At 36.4% G+C, this 24,075-nt stretch overlaps 1 protein-coding gene across 1 annotated transcript in view; it reads right to left on the bottom strand.

Annotated features, from left to right (window-relative positions):
• LOC100868178 (uncharacterized) overlaps nucleotides 1–24,075 on the bottom strand; it is a 179,110-nt gene that overhangs the window by 22,293 nt on the left and 132,742 nt on the right. The window contains exon 5 of the mRNA XM_012491430.3: nucleotides 7,869–8,282. Coding sequence (XP_012346884.1) covers nucleotides 7,869–8,282 — 414 coding nt within the window. The remainder of the gene's footprint in view (nucleotides 1–7,868; nucleotides 8,283–24,075) is intronic.

Here is a 24,075-nt window from a genome sequence, read left to right as displayed (position 1 = left end):
TATATCCTCGTTTGCGCATTGTTCGCGGGAAACCTTAATACCGGTTTTTTATATCGAGCGTTGCACTCCTTTCCCAAGGGGCTGAATTCATAATACCCAGTTGGAGAAGGTGGGCCGCATAAACAGGCGCCAGGGATTTATCGTTGGCGAATATTGACTTCGCTTCATTTCGTTCCCCGCTCGGGTTTGCCAAGAAATGGAACGCCGCCTAAACTGTTCGCGATACGGCAAACAAATAATCCACCGTATATTCCGCTCCGTATCGCGAACGGTTTACACAGGCGTACACACTCCATAACCCCGGCTCCCTCTCGCGGGGCTTATTGGATATTCGAATTTCCCGCTCTTTTCCACGCGGGAAAAAAGAAAAACACTAGAGTTGTCGATCGAATGAATGTTATTCAAGATTTTTAACTTGAACATGTTCAAACTCTGTAACACGAAAAACGTGTTAGTGAAAAACCAATGTAACATGTTACAGTGACGAGATGAAACATTTATTTTTACCGAATACGAATAATAATAAAAATTATTTCGCAATTTTGATCGTGTTTAAGGAATTGTATCGCAGGAGTAGAAACTTGTACCAACTTGACGCGAATAACTAGCACGTGGATGTTATATATACAGGGTGGGAGGGAAGGTGAGTTTGAACTGCGTGAAACATTAATTTTCGTTTCGCGAGACGTTTAAGCTGTTTGACTTTGTTAATTGGCGTGCCTGTTTGTTCACGGATGTATATATTGTATATATACGTGCAACACTCGCGAAAAATGTATAAAGAACAGACCACTTCCAAAGTTGGATTACTTTTCAGCAATTAGCTACTTTTCGTCTTCCTTTCGAAAGTGTTCGAAAAGTGTACGTTTTCCGTTTTCTCTTTCTTTGTTTAATTTTGCGTTAATGTAAAAGGAGGGGGCGATAGCGCAAATTGAAGAAAGAAATTCAAACATGATTATCTTAATTCGACACGTTTTGATTTACGCGCTTTTTATACGTGTTTAAGCTCGAATAATAAACTTTTGAAATGCTTCAGAATATTTCTTTCGAGCCTTTTTATATAAATAATATATATATATTCGGATGATGAACTGAAAATAGATAAATAAAATCCTGGAAAAAAATTGTTTGCTCAATCTAGATTTTGGCACATGCAGCTATTTGTGTTTCCAATCTTCAATTAATTCTTGAACAGTAAACAGAGGGAATGTTGAAATACTCGAGTACACATCACGTATTAGAGAATTGACCGACCCGGCAATTTCTTCCCTGGAATTTATCATACGTTTAAATTTAATTTGAATAAATTTCATCGCCTTAGATTGGAAACACGATACAGAACTCGTTTATTTAAAGAATACGAGGTTACGATATTCTAATCTATTATACAGAATATTCGATCTCGTGAGGCTTCTTTTAAAATGGCCCGAGTCTCTAGCTTCGTAATAACATTAGTCACCTGTCATAATTGTGACAGTGTTAAACGAGTTAAGGAGTCAGACGAAGGGTCTTCGAGTTTGAAGAATGTCGACAGAATTAGAGGAAGAGGCTTCGAAGCGAAACATCGCCTTAAAAAAGGCGTACTTTTATTCTTATAATAAAATGTACATATGTATCCAATTTAATTTATTCACATTCAATGTAACATTAAAAATCGAAAGGGTATGTGAAAGATTTGTATGTATAGTATTTTGATAAATATAAAAAAAAAAAATAATTATAAAACGTCGAAAAAAGGAATGCCTGAACAATCAAATATATGGAAAATTTTTTTTTTATTGATTCCAAAGAGATCCATAGTGAAACGTTGCTTTCATGTTTTTTTTTTTTTTTTTGTTTAAAAATATTATCATCACGAATTTGAATGGAATGACAAAATCAATCCGACATCCGAGGACTGAATGGCTCGATGTGTTAATTTTCAGTATATTCCTTAAAAATTTTGAAATTTATAAATGATAAAACGATAAATTTTTCAATAATAGAAATTGAAACAATTCTATAATTGATAACATTTTTAGAAAAAAAAGAGGTGCAATTGATATGTTTAATGGCTCGATTCGTTCTCTTCGAACTCGTTAATTTCGTTTGGACGAGGAAGGAGGGCCGATATTAATTGCAACATTTGAATTCGACGTTTTCGTCTAGCATCGCAAGTATCGGCATATCGAGCCGAGTGAAACGTTTGTATCGAGTTCCTGAATTTAATTATACAAGTCTGCACCTTTGAACGTGCCATATACCGATATCCAAGTTTCATGGAAACCATTACGGGATGACAATCAAGTTTCCACTCATTTTTCATTTGAAAAGAGTAATCAAACGTAAGTAATTTGACAGATTTCATTTATGTTTGTTTCTGTTGTCACGATATATGATGCGAATAATTGTTACTTTGAAACTCTTACTTGGACAGCAATATTATTAAAAGTATATTTTAATTTTAAATTTTGATAATGATTAATGAAATTTACGCAAGTAAATTTTGTTTTAATAAGATAATTTACGATAAGAAAAACTCATACATTCTTCTTTTTTTCAGAGACGAAACATTCCTTTTTTACAAATTTTATTATACATATAACTTTGTATTATAGATTTTGATAAAATTTTGAATAATAAGAGACACTCGTCTATTTTTCTTCCTCTTAGTTTCAGAGGCGAGATATTCCAGATTCTACACGTGTATGTGTTCACAATTTATTATTCGTGGAAGGGATCAGAGCACGAGGAAGTTCTAAGAGACAGATTCCAATGTTCGTTTGGAAAAAAAGAAAAAAAAAAAAGAAGCTGAGTTAGCATGGAAATATCGGCGAACAACAGTATGCAATCGAAGTTCTGAGATGTTAGTCAGAATCTTTCCAACAAGAAAGATGATATATTACCGTTTCTTTGTCTCCTATTCAATTCGTTTATCTTACTGAAATGTACTCTACTTAAAATTCAAATGCATTTATAACTCCAGCCTCCAGTTGAAAATAATTCTTTGAACATATTGTTCAAAAGAAACTTTAAAATGGTTTTCTACGAAAATGATTTATTGTCGCCATAGTAATATAAATTGTAAACTACAAAACTAAAAAAAAAAAAAAAAAAAAAAAAAAAATTGAAAACTTAATAGGATCGATAATTTTTAGTGTCTCTTCCTTAAAAGTACAAATATCAAGAGAAATGTTTCGATGCTTGTTTTTGTGGAAATTGTTGTACTCAAAATATATCAATTTTCTTCCACCAGAGATTTTAGTTTTCTTTGTAACAATGGAAGATTGTTTCGCATTATAAAACTACGGATTGGCATCGTTGGCGCTTTCACTCCTGTATTTTTTTTTTTTTTTGTTCCAAAAGAAATAGAAAGTACGCCTTCTGTTCGTTTTCACAAAGAATCTAGTTTCACAAAGAATCGCCGAGAATTTCTTTATTATTAAAATTACAATTTTAACATTGGAATCTTTCTCTTACACGAAAATAAGAATCCTCTTGTTCTTATTTTTCTTTACCCAATTTTTTCAAACTTAAATTCAATTCGAGCAATTCATATTCGAATTTTTCTTCGAGTTTTCTTCTACGTACAGGTGAAGAATAAATAAAAAATGAATGAAAACTTCAGGCAGAAAAATCGGTATCATTCTCACCATTTCTTTTTATGCGAAATATGAATATATGAATGCACGAATGTAAGAAAAGCAATGCATTAAAAATGAGACTAGCCATGCTCCTACTGATCCTTTCGATTTTCCAAATTTCGTTTTTGAAAGATTCTATCTTGAGATATTTGCAATTCTACGCGCCAATTTTCAAGAATCGCGTGAAAGGACAAACAAAATCAAGGAACAAACAAATGTTTCTATGGACTTCTTGAAAGAAAGTGTGTTATATGATAATATAGATTTTCTTTTTTTTTACATTTCTTGATTTGAATTATTAATAAAGTTGAAGCCAATCGCGTTGGCTATAATATTAAATTTTAATTCTTTGATTTTTTGCTCCGCAATTTCACGAAATTTTGATAAAAATTTATATATTGAAAATATTAATTTTTGAAAGAAAGTTTGGAAAATTCTGCTTTAATCAAATAATTTTTTTTCAGAAACTATTTACAAATTATCCTTTTATAAAGGACAACAATAGAACAATTTCTACTTTCACCTTTTCACAATCAAAAATGGATCCTCTATTATCCTAAATAATGTTACAAACACGAATTCATCTTCCATTTAATAAATAATTAATCAAACACTTTTCCTTTCTTCTTTCAACTACATTCCAAACTATCTTTTCACAAGCAACAACACTTCTATCAAACCTAAAAATCCACAGAACACTTTAAAAGAGACGAAAGAATAAATCAAATTTCAACCGCCCTCACCTTTAAAACTCACGGAACACCCTATATACAAGGGATACCCGTCAGATCAAACATTCCCAGAAACGTACGATTTGGCCCGGAATCCGAGGCCAAAAGAAAGAAAGAGGAGCGATCGAATGCAACCTCCTGGCAGGCTTTCTTCTCCTTCCTTCTCACCAGACGCCCAACACCACCACCATTTTCCTCCCCCACCCGATATCGTTAATCTATTCGTCGGTGGTTGGCGCCGGTTCAGCCACGCTGTTGCCACGGTCAACAGCGTAATTCAGTCGTCAACCGTGCTCGCCTTTCCTCACGCTAGATTTAACCAAATCGACGAAGGATGATTAGGAATGGGTGGGGAATAGGCGGAATACCAGAGATCGTTACCACGGCTCGCTCGACGAGCAAAAGAATTGGGAAAATAAACAGGGCGATAAATTCGCGTGTCGAGCACCGACTTCCTGCCATTATCCTATTTACTCGATCGCTGTGATTTATCGGGCAGAGACTTAATTTGCAAATAAGGGGGTGAAAGAACTTGATCGGATCAAGTGATTTCGTCTTTTCTTCGGTGGAAAATATCGGTGTTTGATGTCGTGTTTCTGGGATATCTTTGATCGTTTTTTGATCGTTTTAGATGTTGTGTATTTTTATCATTCCCTGGAAAATATTATTTTTGACGACACGCTCGCTCGTTTCGTCGAGTACGTGATTTCGATGCTCGATGTTCGAAAAAATTGTTTGAAATTCTCCAATGATAAATTGAGATACGAAGGATGGAATTATAATTATTGTTTAACGAGGTTACTTTGATCTTCGATTCGAGGATTATTCCTCGATCGCAAATAAATAAATGGGAATCACGTTTGAAAGCGAATAAGATGTATAAGCAATCGAGGCAAATATTTTCACAGGATGCGCCACGGTTGACCGGTTGAATTCTTTCGTATGCATCAATTTCATATCGTTCCCAAATGAGATATATCGGGGAAGCACGTGATCGACGCGGGACATCGAGATAAGATGATAGAAAATAAATAAACGAAACTTTCGTGCTTTACTTTCCAATTTTCTCTATCAATATTTTTAAATTATTTCTATGAATCACGAGAAGAACTATTTTATTTTCCTAACTAAAGAAATTCACTTTGATATCGCTCGTTTCTTTTATTTGTCGAGATCTTTCTCCTCTTGCCTTTCCTATATAAATTTACAAAATACAAGAATTGCAAGAAATTAGTTTACTTTCATACACCATAAAAAGGATCTAGCCTTCAATTATTTAATTATCTATCGAAACGTGCAATTCATCGTTCATCCTCTACGAGGAAACAAGAAATTTCTCCATCTCTCTCAGAATTACCAATTGATTACGGGGTAGACAGTTAATTAACATATCAGTTTGCTATCTAATTAGGGAGACGACGCACTTTGCTACTTTCGCAAGAAGAGATGCTTTCAAAGGAGACGTTCAATTGATCGAATCGTAGGCGAATAGCGGTTTAATTGAACGAGGCGCGAGAAACCTTTGAATCAATGAGCAAATAACGAGTTTCGAATTGAACTATTTAAAGAAGATTTGAAGACAAGAACGAATTAATAATTCTTGATGAAAGAAATAACGAAATTTCTTCGATTTCGTCACTTTATCGTTGAATTTTAATTTTTGCCATCTTTTTTCTTTATAATATTTCTGTAATAAGCCAGAAAGTTGAGAAAAGTTGTGATACTCTCCATCAAAATTATTCCAATCTAATTTTTCTTCCCTTCGCGAAGAAATTAATTCCTTGCACGCTTTTCGACGAATACCTCTAATAGAGGAATATTTTTAAATTTACCAGCAAGGCACGTGTGATCCAGCGTGTTGTTTCGCTGTAAAAGAACGCGTCATCGCTTGAAAGAGGTAATGGAAAGCTTTTCGAGCTTATCTCTTGTCTTTTAACAAACGTGCGCTCGACTATCAATAGAAAAATTGTGGCACGAAAAGGTGCCACACTCTTTCAATATCGCTCCGATTCGTGTAATTATTTATGACTTAATATTAATTAATTATCACAGAAAGTCATCGTCCAATCGATAGTCGATGCAATTTGAACATCATTTGACATCGCGTATCCTCATTTCAAGAAAGTCATTTCAACGAATTCTTCGATATCGAGAAAAATATTATTGATGTTTCAAATTTTTTCAATCAACTTCGAAAAGGAAAGGAAATTCAATTCAATGAATATATATATATATTTCTTTTTATCGACGTATCGTTTGTTCAAATTGTAGGGAGGAAGCATCATATTCCTACGAAATAAAACATTATTCTCGACACATGTTAAACCCAATGGGTTCCGCGCAATTTTATCTTTAGTATTCTTCTCAATATGCATCCTAATGTTCTTCCCTTGCTCTCAAATTAACATAGAAAATACATCAAGCAATCCCATTAGCATACAACTTGCATCGCCGCAATTCGGTTCCATTCTTCCGCCTCTTTACGAAGAACAGTCAGCCATTTCTGAATAAATATTAACCACCTTTCTTTACGCGATCCAACTATCCTATTAATAATTTCACAACAATCCGTTTAACTGTTGAAAATATCGAACGAATGTAGCACGAATGTAACGGGACAATTGTTTAAAATTTAAACTGGAAACTGGAGGATAGCAACCCTCGTCATAAATTTTCTCATCATGCGATATTATATAACCCGAATGGATGTACTCTTGTTAATTCTGTCGCGAGAGTTTGAAAAGTTTCGGCCGGATCTGCATGAGAAACGCGTCAAGTTTCAGGGATCGACGAAAACGAGACAAACTGATCCGCGAAGTAGGCCGGTTGAATCTATTAAAAAGTTGCCAAGAGAGTGCCGTGCTCTTGTCTTGTTTCATATTAGTGAAATTCCAGGCTTCGAAGATGCCAGGCCGCTGTTTGCGAAATTTGTTCCTCCAATTGTGGGACTAAAACGAACGTTCCAAGGAATTAGAATAGTTTTTTAAAATTCTACTCGAGGCTCCTACTCGAAGAAGAAGCCCGGTTTGATTATGCAAACGATCGCTGTTCGATTAAGAGTATTTCCCTTATTTCGCAAACTTTGTTCCCAAAGTAAATTTATTGGAAGCTCGATTTATGAAATGAGAGTTAAGAGCAACTTAAAATCTGAAAACGAGTCTGTTTAGCATTTTGGTAATCGGAGGTATTTAAGGTATTCGGGCAATCATTTTGAACCAAATTCCTTGCCTTGTTCGGACAATTTTATATTATCCCGATTCCATTAATCGCGCGATAAATATTCCATCCAAATCTCGACACCATGAATTTTTCTTCTCATTTTTCAAAACTCAGGGTATATTAATTAAAAAAAGCTCGCAAAATTTCATCCCCTGATATTCATCCATCAAAAGAACAAAACCTGCCGCGATTCGCTGTTTAAACGAAAACTTAAACGAACAACCTCAACACAGAAAGCATTATAAGTAATAATCGTCGATTATGTAACATTAATGTACATTGAACGCGTACTCACCTTGGTGTAGACACCGGCGCTGGACAGTTCGTTCTCGATGACCATCACGATGATGCCGAACATCCCCATGACGAGGGCGTAGTCGCTGATGCGTTTCCGCTTCTCGAAAAGGGCCTTCCGCCTGCCGAGCCGGTAGCCGACGTTCGGTTTGTGCTTCGAGCCCGGCCCAATGCTGCCCGAGGGGCCCTTCACCTGCCCGCCCCCGGCCAGGACACGCTCGTCCACGTAGCGCGGGTACTCCGAGTGGATGCCGACAAGGGCGATACCGGCCTCCTCGCCGGCCCCGGTAGCGCCGCCGCTACCGCAGCCAGCACCGCCGCCACCCCCGGCGCCCCCCACGCCGACCCCGCCGCCCACGCCGCCGCTGTTCTTCATCGCCCCCGGGATCGAGAGTGTCGACACTGGCTTCCGTAGCTGGAACAATTGCGATTGTATATGTTAGTTGTGTATGGATTTGGAGGAGGATCTCGCGCCGATGATGCACGCGTGATAACGGTGATGATTGGATGGAGAAGAAGCGTGTCGATTACTTTCGTGGCTGGAAGGGTTATTGATGATAATGATTGGATTATAAGAATTGGAATGTAAGATGTCGATTATTTCTGTAGAATTGGAAGAGTTGTTGGTTGGAATTTGGAAAAGTGTGTCGATTATTTTCGTAATTGGAAGAATTATTGAAATATGATAATGATTGGATGGGATACGGAAGGGGATGGAAACAGGTGAAAATAAAAATTATTGGAAAGTGGAGGGTGTCGATTATTTTTTTCTGTAGAATTGGGAGAATTATTGGGAAGAAGATTGGATGGAATAGAGGGTTATGATCTTTAACAGGTGAAAATAAAAATTATTGGAAAGTGGAGGGTGTCAATTACTTGTGTAGAATTGGAAGAGTTGTTGGTCGGAGTTGAGTGTCGATTATATTAATTGGAAGAATTATTGATGAAATATGATAATGATTGGATTATGGTGGTGGAAAGAAGAGGAAAATAAAAATTATTGGAAAGTGGAAGATGTCGATTATTTCTGTAGAATTGGAAGAGTTGTTGGTCGGAATGGGAAAGGGTGTCGATTATATTAATTGGAAGAATTATTGATGAAATATGATAATGATTGGATTATGGTGGTGGAAAGAAAAGTGGACGGAGTAGAGGTAAAAATAGAAATTATTGGAAAATCGAGGGTGTCGATCACTTTTACAGAATTGGAAGAGTTGTTGGTTGTAGGATGATTAAAGAAATTGATTCAGGATTGCGTCGATTTCGATGATAATGATGATTGGATGGTGGTGGGAAGAAGAGTGGATTGTTCCACGGCACAACGTTCACTGTGGTGCGAATCCTTCTCGTAAAATGTATTTAAAACGAAACGGAAGATGCTGCGGTGCTGAAGAAAATATAGATGGGTCTTGGGAAGCCGCAGAAATATCAAGTTAAACCTTGCTTTAACTTAATTTATTTCGTTTCCTTCGTTCGCTTCGTTGTATTTAATTTAGGTATTTTTTTTTTTTTTTTTTATAAATTTATGATCGAGAAATAAGATAAAAAGAGAACCAAGTGAATTGTTTTGCTAATTTTAGTTTCTTGTATATATAATAAATACCTAGTGAAAGAAAAAAATCTGCTCCAAATATCCCGGTAAAATATGAACTGATCGCGAATCTCGCCATCATTATCGTCTTATTTTCATCTGAAACGCTGAAACGCGAGTATAAAAATACGAGACAAAGGCGTATTGAGCGTAAGTCGCACGAAACCTTTGTTCCAGTTTAAAAATGAAATAAGATCTCGATGGTAAAGTTTATAAGAGGTGGACGTTTGCGAAATCGAAACGGATGTCGACATATACACATCGTCGAAATAAACGGATGGAAACGTCGAAAAGCGTGGAATTCGGAACGACGACAAGCTGCGTCGTTTACCAGTGCTCGTCGATTCGGATCGCGGGGAAATCCGGTCAAGGAGGCGATCGGCGTCGCCTTGGAATCTCGATTGGCGGAGATCGATTGTGTTTAGTGCGAGGCGAGGAATGGTTAGCGACGTTCGAGGCGGAAATCAAACGAGTTCGATCGGGAAATAGGTTTATTCTTTATGCTTCGAGTATGTGAAAAACGCGAAAAATAAGTGGAAAATAAAATTCTACGCGATATAACGATATAGTGACTTTAAACTAAGATATATATAAAAGATTTATCCTGTTCCGACATTACATTAAATTTTTCGTTCAAAATTTCGATGAAAATATCATAATTAAGATTGTGCGATACTATTTCCAAAAATAAACACATTAATCGCGTAATTTACCTTTAGAACTCGATTAAACTCTATTAAAATTACTTTGAAACTTTGAACCGATATAATAACTTTCGGAAGATAATGACTTTCGGTCAATCAGCGAAGAGCCATTAGAACCGCTGAAGTTTATCCTTTAAAACGCTTTTTGATTTATCTCGACACAATTTTTAGTTGCTGCGATATCGTCGCGTAAAGAAAACTCGTGTAATTTTTAATCGTTTATCTCAAACCCGTTTAACCGTATTAAAATTAGAAAAATTTCGTATCGCTACGATACCGAAAATAGCGATTCGTTCCGGTCAATGAATGAACGATCATTAAAAGCATGGAGACTTGCCCTTTGAAACGCTTTTTGATTTATCTCGATTCGACTTCCGGTTGTCGAGATATCATCGTGTCATTTTTTATCGTTTATCACCCTTGTCACTTGGACCTTTTGCTCACACCCTCGTCTCACTGACCTATCCCAAACTCCAAACAAATGTCAAACATGATTCCTGGAAGAGCTATATAATGCTCGATTCCTAGAAATACGTATAAATACGACATAATACGTATTTCCAAGAAAAGATATGGGTCAGTAGATCACAGGCACATTCATAATCTTTGTCTTAATTATTATGGAAACTTCGAATGTTTATATCTCCCGTAACCGATTTGTAATATCGAGACGAAGCATTCTCGATTCAGTTTCTTCTATTTTATGAGTGTATTTTCGCGAGAAAATTTTTTCTTAATTTCCTCCGATGTTTTCTATATGAAAACTGGAAATTTCTTTTGTTATTATATCTAAAGTAAAGACATTTTTTTAAAACGGTACAGAAAAATTTAAACCAAGGTAATAATGTTTTCGAGAATACGAGAAATTGTTACAACTTTATCGATGAAAAATATAATATAATCGTATCATCAAAGGATAACCTAAATGCACCAGCCCAAATAATATAAGATCTCTGATATAAGATTAAAAATTTACTACGAAACATTCAACGAATATCATAAAATAAACCATAAAACTAGATCATTCCTGCAAAATATAAAATTAACAATTAACCCGTATAACCCGTTAATTCAACCAACACTCAATCTCCTTTGTAATACTAATTACAAAGGAGGTCATATGACAGGGCTTGCACACGAAAAAAACTGATTCAATTTCCATTCCAACGGAATACCGTTCCGTAGAATTGTTCCAAACTCATCGACCGACTCGATCTCGAATTTTTCCACCCTTTCCACACTTTCGTTTCGTGCTCGAGGAACAAGGGGACATTCGACAACGTCTTTAACCGCCTCTTTAATCGCGATGAAACGCACGAAAATTCCTACTCGAGTGGAAAAGTTATCGTCGCGCTTTTAATAGCGCGTGACAGAGCTCGTGTCACAAAGGGGAAGAACAATGGAACGTGGGACGAAATCAGGCAACGAAAATCAAGACCAACAAGAGCGTATCGCGCGTTAAATTGCATCGACGCACGCTGAAAATACCGATGAAACAATTACGGGTCTACGTTAAGACTGACACCGGAATGGAGAGCGTAAAGGGGCGGTTTATTCATCGTGCTTGAAATTACGCGAGACCTCGAGAAAATTGAATTTATGGTGGATGATCGATACTCGACGGGAGTGGAGCGGAGACGAATATTCGGTTCACGTTGTTTGCGGCAATAAAAATTGTGTAATTAGATCGTGGAGGATTTAGAGCCCCTCGAAGGAGGGGCGAGTCTTTGCTTTCGTTCGAGTCCTTTGAGCTATTGAACCGCTATTGGCAACGTTCTTGTGCGAACTTGCGTTTTTCTATTAAATTGATTGAATTCTTTTTTAACACAAAATTCGCTCGTTACGAGAGAATATTAATTTCGATCGAAACGAGTAAGAGTAACCTATTTCTTTCACAATCTACGTAACTTTCCCTCGATTTATGACCACTCGATCTTTGACCTCTACCTCTGCTCACAATTCGGTGACGCTTCTTCCAATAACGATTCTTACAATCACGCCAATTTCAGAAGCGACAGTCGGAATTTTTCAGACCCCTATTTCCTTTACTTGTCTCATAGTCGAGCGAATATTTCCATTTCCTTTTTTCTAAATTATTACACTCCCTATTATAATTCCATCTCTGATGCATTACCTTTTTTTCTACAAAATTCGAAGGCGCTGAACCTCGAAAACACACACACACACCGCACATCCTCGCCTCACTTCGAATCGACTTTTTATCGCAGAAAAAGGGGCGAGAAAATGGCGAGCGAGGGATGGGTCGCCGCAAGGCGGATAAAATTTGGGAAAATAGTTGATGGTGATTTTGCCGCGAGCGAAGGCGGGAATAGAAATACAATCTGGCGAGGCACGCCGCCACGCGCAATATGGGAAATGTACGACGAGCAAGAAAAAAGAAGAAAAAAGAAATGGAAGAAGAAAAATAAGAAAAAACAAATTCGTATTGCGCGGAAATAAAGATAGAGCACAAGGAGAATAGAGGGATTTGGAGATACGGATAATAGCGCGATAAATGGAAGATGAAGCTTGCGACGTGTCCTGAAGGTGTTTCATAGGAAAGCAGGCACTTAGTATTGCTTCCTTGGGAGCTTAGGGTGCTCCAACCTTGGGGTCGCAACTTACATTATGCCTCAAGCCTTGTTGCTCATGAATTTTTGGTGAAAATTTATTATAGCGGGATATACTTAAGCATGACCAAGTATGATGCTAGCTTTTCAGAGTTTTAATTCTATTCAATATTTTTGAAAAATAGAATATTTGGAGGGAACGTAGTGGTAGCGTTTCTAACTAAATTATCCCCAATTTTTTAAAATCGAAAACTTCGAAGTGAGTTTGAGACATATATATATAAACGTCTTGCATTAACGTCTTCGTTTTGGAAATAGAAAATACTTGGAATAATTCCAATCCTTTTCAACTGATCGTTATTTTTGCCAATTCTTTTGAACGGTTTTGTGCAAAATTAGACTAGTTTTCTCTATTTTAACGCTCGATATTTTAATAATATTTTCGGCACAACGAAACACATCGTGGTTCAACATCCACAAACTTTCGTCCGTTTTATTAGCTTTCGACGCTGTTCACATATTCATTTCTGGAAATTAGATTAAACCGTGGCGTGCGTTGGATCAAACAAACTATCAAAATTTAACGCTAATCCTCTTTTCTTTCGTTCGCGCGTAATCGTGGAAGTCACGTGTCCGGATAAACCGACTGGACTCTAAAATGAATAATACTGTTTTTTAGAAGAAGAAAGAGGGAGGAAGAAAATAATAGCGCGCCAGGGTTTATAATACGTATCCTTCGGGATAAAAAACATATTTTTCGCTAATGGGATACCAAGGAGATAGGGGTGGAATTGTTTTTTAGTGGGATCTCTGTAGATCTCTGTGGAATATATATATATACACGTATGACAAAAAAAGGAAAGGGATAAAAGCAAAATGCAGCCTCACGGTCTGTCTGGGATTAAGTGGAAATAAAAAGAAGATATAATATAATACCATAAAAGAATGATATTCGTGGAGATAAAGGGACGTATATGGGGACATAGATGTAGATAGATAAAGGAGGGAGAGACGATTGAAAAAGCGAAACGTTCGATAAAAAGGAGTACAAAATGTGCATAAGGGGGACAAAAAAAAAACAAATTGGAATTCTTTCTCTACGAATAAAATATCGTGTTTTAGGATTACAACAAAAATTGTTCATGTGAATATTAAATATCTAACGATGTAGAAGAAAAATTCTCCTCCCAGTGATGATAAAATGAAGAGAATTACAACGAGAGAGAAAGAAAGGAAAAAAGAAAAATAAATAAAGCATTGAGCAATATATCAAAAGTGTTACATCTAATATCCAAGTGATTATGATTGTTCTTTTTAATATTGGATTGATTTAAATTTTCTTCGTTCACGAAATGATTGATATTCAGAGAAGGTAAATGTTCTTTTTTTGCGAAAAGAAAAATTTGATTTGTTCATTAACTATAACGATAATAAAAATCAAAATCTTACGTGTACATATATATATTATATACGTGAAATGTGAAAATGAACGTGAAATGCACGGAAATCGCGTAGTAATTGTTGAGCGTGCACAATGGCACTTCTGGTGGCTCGTAATTCGAATTAAACGCATAGCTCACGAAGCTAAAAACTTAATTCTCAGTGATGAATTTTCATTCCAAAACCGGTACAGCAGAAGTGCTTAAACGCTTCTTCTCCCACCTACTATTCCTCCTCACCTACAATCCTTTCGTTCCTTTTTCGCTAATGAGCAGGCAGATACAGCTGCAATTGGGCCGAGATGCAACTTCATTTAAAATCTCGAGAATATCAAGCTGTCTCTTTCGATCCCGCCCCGTTTCAATTACACTCGAGAATTGTCGAGAATTCGTTGCGACGATAGACTGGAATTATATATAGATATTATTTCACGACAGATTATCTATGTTTTCAGAGAGAAATTATTACGTTTGCACGACTGAGATTATTAAATAAACGTCCTGGATGACGTAAGACGTTTAGATCGAAGATATTTTGAAAATATTTGCATAGAGAGACGTAAAAAAAAAAAAAAAAAAAAAAATAATAAAAATGATTTATTCCGTAATTCCGTATATTCATATGCAATTCAATATCCCTAGAATACCGTTGCAACCATTTCTTTTTTTCTCAGATATCGAATAACACATCTGATAAATAGACTTCCAATATTTATACATTCATAGAAAATTCAAATATGCAAAAATATACGGAATATAAACAATATTCAAATTAAGATACTCGTCACGATGCTTATACGTTTATAAATCACAAATCTCCATTCAATTTTTTCAATTCACGGTGATAATAACAATCCACGATTCGTTTCTTTTTATTCCAAAAACAAATACTACTGCTTCAAACAAACCACTTCATCATCACCCTAATTATTACACCAGGCTGATTCTCCATTTCTGTTCCGTTAGGTTAATTTCCAATCTCCCCGACTAGTTTCCACCGTCGAAATTTAGTCGAATCTTCGGCGTCTCGAAATTCCCCCCCTCCCCCCCTCCCCCACCGATTCGTTCCGACAACAACAAAGGTAAACCGCGGGCATCCGTATCCGCCAGTGATCCAGAGGTTTACCAGGGGATAATTAAAATAGCTGCTGGAAACGCTAGCTTCGCTTATTAAATCAAGCATACCACCCACGCTCGCAGCGTTTCTCGTGTTCCCCAGTCGCGGAATGCGAAACTTTCCCTTCTCCAGTGAAATTTTATCACACTCGCGAACAGATATATATTCGAACGAGATTGAATTCACCATTCTGGGACGTTTATCGAGCAAAAAAGTGGAAAATTCGAGCGATTTCTCGTCCAGGATGCCAGACGTCTGCTCTTTCAGTTCCGATCGATTATTTGAAAAATTACTTCCGTAATTCCGCGGAATTTTAATCTATGAGCTGTTCTAGTATTAGGAGATATTGAGTTTGCTTGAAAATAAAAATATGCTCTTGAAATTTTCTTCAACTCATTGTACTACGTTTCCAAAAGATTCTTCCAAGCAATGAATGCCATCCTTCCTCCAAGTTCAAACAGATGAGTTACACGATCAGAAATCGCGACGAGGATAATTATATGGCTCACGATAGTGTGGAACACCAGTCGAAGAATCACGCGACAACCGACCTCGTGACCTTTCCTCCCGGCAATGGCTATGGGACAAGACGGGTCGTGTTATTGGGAGAGGAGAGAAAGGAGAATACAGAAATGGGGTTGGTAGTCATGGAAACCGATCTCGAGAGACTACATCTTCCTTAATCCGACTCTTGATTGGTCCATTCTTAAACTCGTTTACATGGGCCAAATTCGCACCTTGAACCTTGTAGTTTCGATCATTTTTCGACCATTGACTTTCAAGAAGATCGTGGAAGACTGTCGAGGACGAAGAATGCAGCCAAGAATTTAATCCTTTAATTAAGACATATAATATATCGGTGTCGGTGATTATTTTTCATATTTTATAATACGAATCTTGTATATTTTATACTTTTATAGTCTGTATAATTGATTACATCGTCCTATTATCACCAGTACAAAATTTGATTATTTGTAAAAATAATGTAAAAGATTGTATATCTCATAATCGCATTTTATCCGAAATGAACACCCAAAATGACCGCTAAATTAACTAGTTTCTACTTTTGATGAATTGCACGAAGCTGAGTACATTCACAGTGAAGTGACAAGTCTAAAGTACCTTCGCGATGAAACTTCACTCAAGACATGTCTCGTAGACGATAATGAGAGTCCAAGAGTATCTAACCGTATAAGCAGCTTACCTTACCTAGAATTTGTTCAAAACAATACCAATTATTCTAGATAATAATTTCACGATCTTGATTTCCAATGGCATATTTCACAAAAAAATAATTATTACATAAATATTTTACATAAGTATTTCAGATTTCATATTAAGAGACTATTAATATTTTGAAAATTAATTCTGAGAATCGAATTCAGCTATTGGAAATTGTATAGCTCACCTCAAATTCCTTTTTCACATCCATGGATATAGATACGAATTCAAATTGTAAAGCTTAAACTCGCTTTAAGACCGTATGGATCGCGAGGCTTAGTCGCGATCTCTCCTTGGGGATCGAAGTTTGTTACAATATTTAACGTTACGTGACTCGAAACGTGGCATTGTGAGAGCAGAAATTTCTTGGAATTTCGTAAAGTTTGCAAGAAACCTTGTTGTACTTGGTCCAAGTTTCGGCTTGTCGAGTAAATATCCAGTTTTTCGCGAGTTTCTGCGAAGGGATTGAGCCGTTGTCGAGATTGCCACTGCTTCCCCTGATTTTCTCTCTTCCACCCCCCCCCTCCCCCAGAACGAGTATACCGGCTCCGAGAAAAAATTGAATTTCCTCGATTATTTCCATCGTTTATTTCCATTATTTCTCCGTATTTTTGAAGACATACATTCCTTTTGCTATCCCTTTTTTTTGCACTTGCAAGTTATAACACAAAGTATATCGTTTAGCCAAGTTCGATATTATTAGAGATTTCTGGAGATTGTATTATCATTGACCCGAGAGATGGAATCCGGGTTTAGGATAATTGCTCGCAAGTTACAATTGTCGCGTGCCTCCGTCATTTTGCCTTGGTAAAGAGAATCGGGATCCGCAGAAATTATCCGTTTTAAGGAAAATCCAGGCCAGGGCAACGATCATTCCAAATGTACGAATTACGAATCGATTCGATTAAAATCCGAATTGCAACTGATCTCTGGTACTTTCAACTCCTCGAAAGATCGTGTAATTACTCTATTAAATGCGCCAAATATTCAAAATATAGTAAGCATATATTGAAGAGTTCATAAAATCCACTAATTCATTGATACATTCGTTTTCACGAATTGAGCTTTCTCACTTATTAATTTCACTCGTCAAATCGACGATCTGATCTTCCTCTCTGTCTCCTCAAAATTTAAATTTTAAATAAAGCTTTAGAGAAAGTTTAGTCGAGTGAATACACTGTCGCCAAATAACATTTGCCCGCCTTCTCAAAATGCTCGAGACAAATCTCTGGAGAAAATTTCACTCTAAAAATAAACACCGTATGAGTCGAGCGTAAAGTTGAATTTATTTATTTAGATAAATAGTTTTTAACCAATAGTGTCGAGAGTCTCGATTAATCGTCTAATCCCATCGGGGCGCATTTAATCGTATAAACCTAATTCGAAATAACTTGATACGGGGGGAGAGAGGAAGGATCACCGAGGCGTGTAAGGGCTCGCGATTTCACGGATGGGCAGATCGATCGCCGATTACTCGCCGCGAGAGCTTAATTAAATTTCAACCGAGGCTGATTTTAATCGCTTAAATTTCGCGCCTGTTGGTGATTAGTTGGCCAAGCTTATCGAAACGATTCCCACGATCGCCGCCTCCTTTCGTCGACGGGATGAGCGCGGATAAAGAACCGAGAGGAGCGGAATGAAAAGGATGGATCGATTCGATCGTCCTTTGGTTTGGAAGGATGGCGAGGTTTTTTCTTTCTGTGTCGATCGATGCAACAACGAAACAAATGTGGAAATTTTACGTCGAACAGCGATGGTTCCAACGTTCTTTGAATATTCTGTGAATGTTTGATATATACAATGGGCTTACGTGTGATTGCACGTAAAATGACGAAATTTGAAAATTTCCGTTTGAGATTTCTTTTTTCTCTATTCTACTTTTTTTTATATATTTCCTTTTCGTGTATCAATGTATATTAAAAGGAAAATCGATGAACGTTCCATGCATCGAGTTTCTGTCAGTTTCGAATTTGTTGCAACATTATTTTCTGGAATTTGGTATACCATCTCGAGGAACGTTGTTAAACCATTTATTTCCATCGATTGTTTCATCGTTACGCTCCACGCTACATCTCTCACTTCCTCTTTTTCTCTTTTCGAAGAAAGATCGCCACAAGGAGGATTCGTTTAAAATTACGTGGACGAGTGAAAAGTCTCGGGCGGGCCTTCAAACCGTCTTCCCCACATTTTATCGTTGACCCCTCGCGCCTTCACGATCCTCAATGGAGCCAGTTTTCTTTCTCGAAGAAGATCGTTCTCCACGCAGGGAACAATGCCGACACTCGGATGTCATTCGAAACCCTCTCTCCCTCTCTCGGTTGCTTAAGTCTGCTCGAGCAGCGTCCTTGTAAACGTCCACCTTGATGGTTTTAGACGCCACGACTCGTGTGATGTAACTCGTGTCGAATCGAAATCGCTTCTCGTCCAGCGAGTGGAATTTCGATCGAATAAACGTTTCGCGCATAATCGATCCTCTTTCTATCCACGTCACGAATATTGATTGTTAAATATTTGACGAAATCTTCGATGTGTACACATATATTGTTCACAAAATCTGTAATCGACGTTAACGATTAATTAACTCGGACAGGAGATAATTTTCTCGTTAATTGGTATTGATTTGTACACGCGGTTGTGTATCCTTATGGGTGTTCCATAATTCAGATCGATCGTATGGGTGAAAAGCGTGAGACGATTGGAGCGACCTAGATGCGTGGGAATTTAACGGTCAAACAATTACGATCCGAATTCTGGCTTGAAAGTGGTAATCGAATGTATATATAATAATACATGAGCTACGTAATCTTGAATCTGTGTACGTCGATATTTAGGTATTTGGAAATGGATCTGAGTTTCAAAATGTCGAAATGTAAAAAAAATTTTTTTTTTGCGATCTTAACAATTTTCCGAAAATGGTACAAAGCGTCTTTGAAACTTGTGTGTCGAAGGAAGTGGAGGATCGTAAATTTAATCGCGTGGACGACATTTAAGTGAACTTCGACTACGAATATGCCGACCATTTATCGACCCTCGCCACTGCGAGATTCGCGACTTCTTCCGACCGAAATTTTCGCTCCACTTTTGGCTTATACAGGCAATAAAGGGGACGAAATCTGGAAGGGGCGTTATAAACGCAGTGACGAACGAACGAGAGAATATTAAATTGTCGTTGGTTGCCGGAACAAAATGCAACGATCCCTTCTGTTTCTGTTTTCGCCGCTGTTATCGAGCGTAGGTGGGATTCGATTCTCGTTCGATGGAACTTTATTAATGATTGATTTATCGTCTACGTGAGTTGACTTGCTTGATACGAACTTTGCAAGCAATTTTCCCGGCGACGTTTACAATTTTCTTCTAAATCTCGAGGATTCGAGGTAATATTTCCAGATCTCGAACAATGTCAAATGTGAGATTTCGAAAGATCGAAATGAAAAGTAAAATATCGTAATTCTAATTTTAAAAAATCAATTAATATCCACTAGACTAGAAAAAAAAAAGATTAACACATATGTCAACACAATAGAAGAAGCAAAACTAATTAGTTAATTTCAATTACCAGAAAAAGCTCGAATTAATTACCAAATTTATAATAATAATTTTGGTAATATGTGCCATCCTTTGTTTCGTGGAACGAATAAATTACATTCAAAATTGATTCCTCGTTATCCACTCTTCTCGTCTGCGATACAAATATTCGGACAAAACCAGTTACCGAAATCAACGTCGGGGAAGGGTAAGTTTAATTTTATCGCCGGACGACACACGATTCTGTGCGAATCCAGGTCCGATCGTTTCGCGGTTCGTTGGATTCCGTTAATTACGCACTTTGCATGAATTCGTGGAGCGGTTCGTTCGTGGTCGAGGACGAAAACGCACCTCGATTTCAGGAGAGATCCAGCGCAGATCCAGAACTAACCACAGTTATAATATCGTTATAATATCGTTATTTTCGTTCGAATTAATTAATCTCACCGATTGTTCGCCAATTCTCTTCATCACAGATTCTCGCCACGTCTTTTTAACCTTGAATCGAGGAAGATAATGGGTGGAGAGGAATTTATGGTATTTTATTGTTACGAGCATCTGCGATCGAGAATTTATCGCGTTATGTTATTGGTGCAGAAGAAATGGTGGACGATAATTCATTAACAGGGATTGTAATTCGAGGATTGATCTTGGAGAAATTGCCATGTTTTTCCTTCCCTTTTTTCGCGGAATATCCACGAGGAGGAGGGAATAATTTGAATCCTTAAAGACAGAAAGAGATATTCATTGAGATTGTGAAAGGAACAAATTAAAATTTGTTTGCTCCCTCGAATTTCTCTAACTGCAAAAGAATGGTTAATTATTATGATGATTTAACGAAATGAATATAGAATAATAGATCAGTTGATAAATAACATTGTTATAAATAATTCTGTATAAAATTTAATTTAGAGAAGAAATTCTTCACAATTTGGATCGATCAAAGGTTAAACAGAAATTCGACTATCTTACTATGAAATATGATGTGAAATTCAATTGGTTGATACAAAGCAATTTGAGAAATAGATGATAATCATCGTTCTCCATTGTTAATAATTTCACGCGAATCGACGATACATCCGTCCAAAATTATTCTCATTTCTGGGGTGAATCATCGTGTTGAAAACATCGTGTTCCAAATCACTTTCTCGTTAGACGTGCCGTCTAACAACCGAACGACTCAAAATTCATCCATTTACCTTGACTCGAATACGGAAAATATTCCAATATATTTTCTCTCTGGCCGCGTATTCAAGAAACAACGTGAAGTACGAATTCTCTTTTTTAACTTTTCAGAATCGAAGACAATCTTGACAACGCAACATTTCATTCCTTGTCTCACATCGTATCTTTCCTAAAAATAATTCGTTCGAAAACCTGCGATATCAAGGAATTGAAACCTGCTATTTCAAGCAGATTTAGACAAACGAATAGAAACGGACAGATGATCCTCGACTTTGTTCCATCTCTCACTTGCCATTCTTGGACAAGATAATCTCGCTAATGGAAGTCGAACGTGAAGTTTCAGAAACTCGTCATGACCCGTGACGAGACAATGGAAGGATGGACGAAAGTGTATCGAGGATGGCCGATAATTCGATTTCTCACTCTTTCGTGTTCAAAAAAAAAAAAAAAAGAAGAGAAAAGAAGAAAGAAAAGAGAAAATATCCTCTTAATTTCTTTTCTTAGAAAGATAATTATTATGAGGAAAGTGTATCGAGGATGAAATATCAATTTTCTCTCCGATTCGAGGAAAATTTTTAAATCTCGATTCTTATTCCCGAGGACGAAGTCAATAAGCGAAAGCATTTGGCGAAGATTCCTCTTTGGAATATCTTCTCGAAGATTAAGAGAGATCTTCGTCTAATTTTATGTATATATTCCATAATTCAATGAGCCTCTTTGCATTTTAACGCCGAGAATATTTCCCGTTCATTGAATTTTGACAGCCTTTTAAACCAACTTTTCGAATGACACCCTCTCCCACCCCCTCGTTTATTAACTTTGCACGTTATTGGATCGTGGAATGATATTATTCTTTAATCATTTGTTATCGAATACGAAAAGATGAAGAATAAATTCACATTCATATATACATACACTACCAACAAACATAGTTAAAAATATCGTTTCCAATTTCGATATTCGAAATTATTAAGATATGAGAATCGATTCCGTAGTATTTTGATTAACTTTGAAATTTATGCGAATGAATTTTCTGAACTGAGCAAAATCTATATTTATTTATTTTTTTTTTTTTAATTTTTGAATTGCAAATGGACATCCAAACTTTCCAAGTTTATTATATATATATATATATATATATGTGAAGCGAAATGATGGAATATATCGAATGTAATGAAATAAAGATAATACATTTTGAAACACAGCTAAATTTAATGCGAATCCCAATCACGAGAGTAATCGATTTATTTTCTAATTGGAAAATTCGTTGTTTTTTTCGCTTCGCTATTTTCATTCTATCTATTTCGATTAACCTCTTTCGAGTGTGAATTATCGTCAATTATCCGCAACATTTCGTTTCCTGAAAAAAAAAAAAAAGAAAAAGAAAGAAAAAAAGTGAATCTCTTCTCCAGAATTTCCTTCTATTTTCACAAACACGTTCACATTTTTGTTATATCACTTACCAATTTGTTGAAAATAAAATATTTTCCTCGAAACACGGGTTGTGACTCGAATTAATAATCAAAGTGTACAAACATTATATAATTATTGATACAGTATAAATTAAAACTGAACTGAAAGAAAGAGAAAACAGAGACACGAACTTGTTCGTGAAGATAAATAATTGGTAAAACATTTAATTGCGATCAAATTAATGTTTATAAAACTCGTCCCCGTTTCCGGTAGAATATTATTATCGAAACGAATGATTTTTACCTCAAAAATATTGTGTGTTATTCATATCCCATCTAAATTTTCATAATAAAAATCTCATTTTGCGGAACGAAAGAAATTTTCACGAAAATTTTCATTGTTATTATTTTAATTATTTCGCGAAAATATTTCATAATTATACGATATTTTTTTTTTTTTTTTACTTCACGAGTATTGTAATAATAATAACAATAATACCGATAATTTCGCGCGAAAAAAAAAATTTCCATAATCCTCTTTTAATTTTATCGCAAGATCTTACGAGTCCCCGAGTAGTACAAATGCTTTATGGCCGGCCAACCGTGTACCATACGTTGTCAGCAGATTTTGCGTAGCTCACAGTGATATATGTATATGATATTTTAGAGAACGAATTAGCATATGCCAGATATGCAGAAGCGTCTACATCAACACAGGAATCCCTCCAACCTTTCACACTGGGATGAAACCATGACCTCGATTGTTCTCGTCCGACTTAATCTCCATTTCAGAAAAGAGTTGTCCATAAGTAAATTGCCAGTCTTTATGCATTTATGGACAATTTAAACGCGAAAAAGTATACAGGATATACGATATGCAAATACATAGGAAATATTCAAAATAGAAGATTCGCTATGATATTTGAGGGGAGAGGAAGGGAGGGCGGGGGGAGGGGAGGGGGGAGAGAGAGGTGAAACGAATCCCTATTACTTCGGCACTTGTCAGTAAATCGAGTATATGTATGCAAATGCGCATTGTCTTATGAATATATCAGGAAATAGAACCTAAATAGAGAATTTGTTTTATCTTGTGAATATTTCTCCATGCATTCCATGCATATTTATACTAAGTTTAAATTTTTCATAAATTCACGGACAAAAGGAGATCGCCGCCAAAAGACTTTTTTACTATTTTTTTATTTAATCTTCGCCCACGATCGAATCTTTCTTCCAGCTTATTAACGAAATAAAAATTCGACACTTATACCGAAAAATAAATAAATAATCCTCACTTCGATCCGGAATACATACGCGTTAATTCCATGGAGAAAATATTCTGGAGAAAAATTCGTAGAAGAGAGTTCAAAAAGTGACGATTGAAAAAAGATTCGCGAAGGAACCGATCGTGATTCAATAACATCGATCCTAGCCAGATTGGTCAGTT

The sequence above is a fragment of the Apis florea genome, unplaced genomic scaffold, assembly GCF_048593485.1.
Source record: "Apis florea isolate Af1SG1 unplaced genomic scaffold, ASM4859348v1 contig_3793_pilon, whole genome shotgun sequence".
NCBI lineage: Eukaryota > Metazoa > Arthropoda > Insecta > Hymenoptera > Apidae > Apis > Apis florea.
Note: the sequence above shows the minus strand (reverse complement) of the source record. Positions and strands in the feature narration are given on the sequence as shown.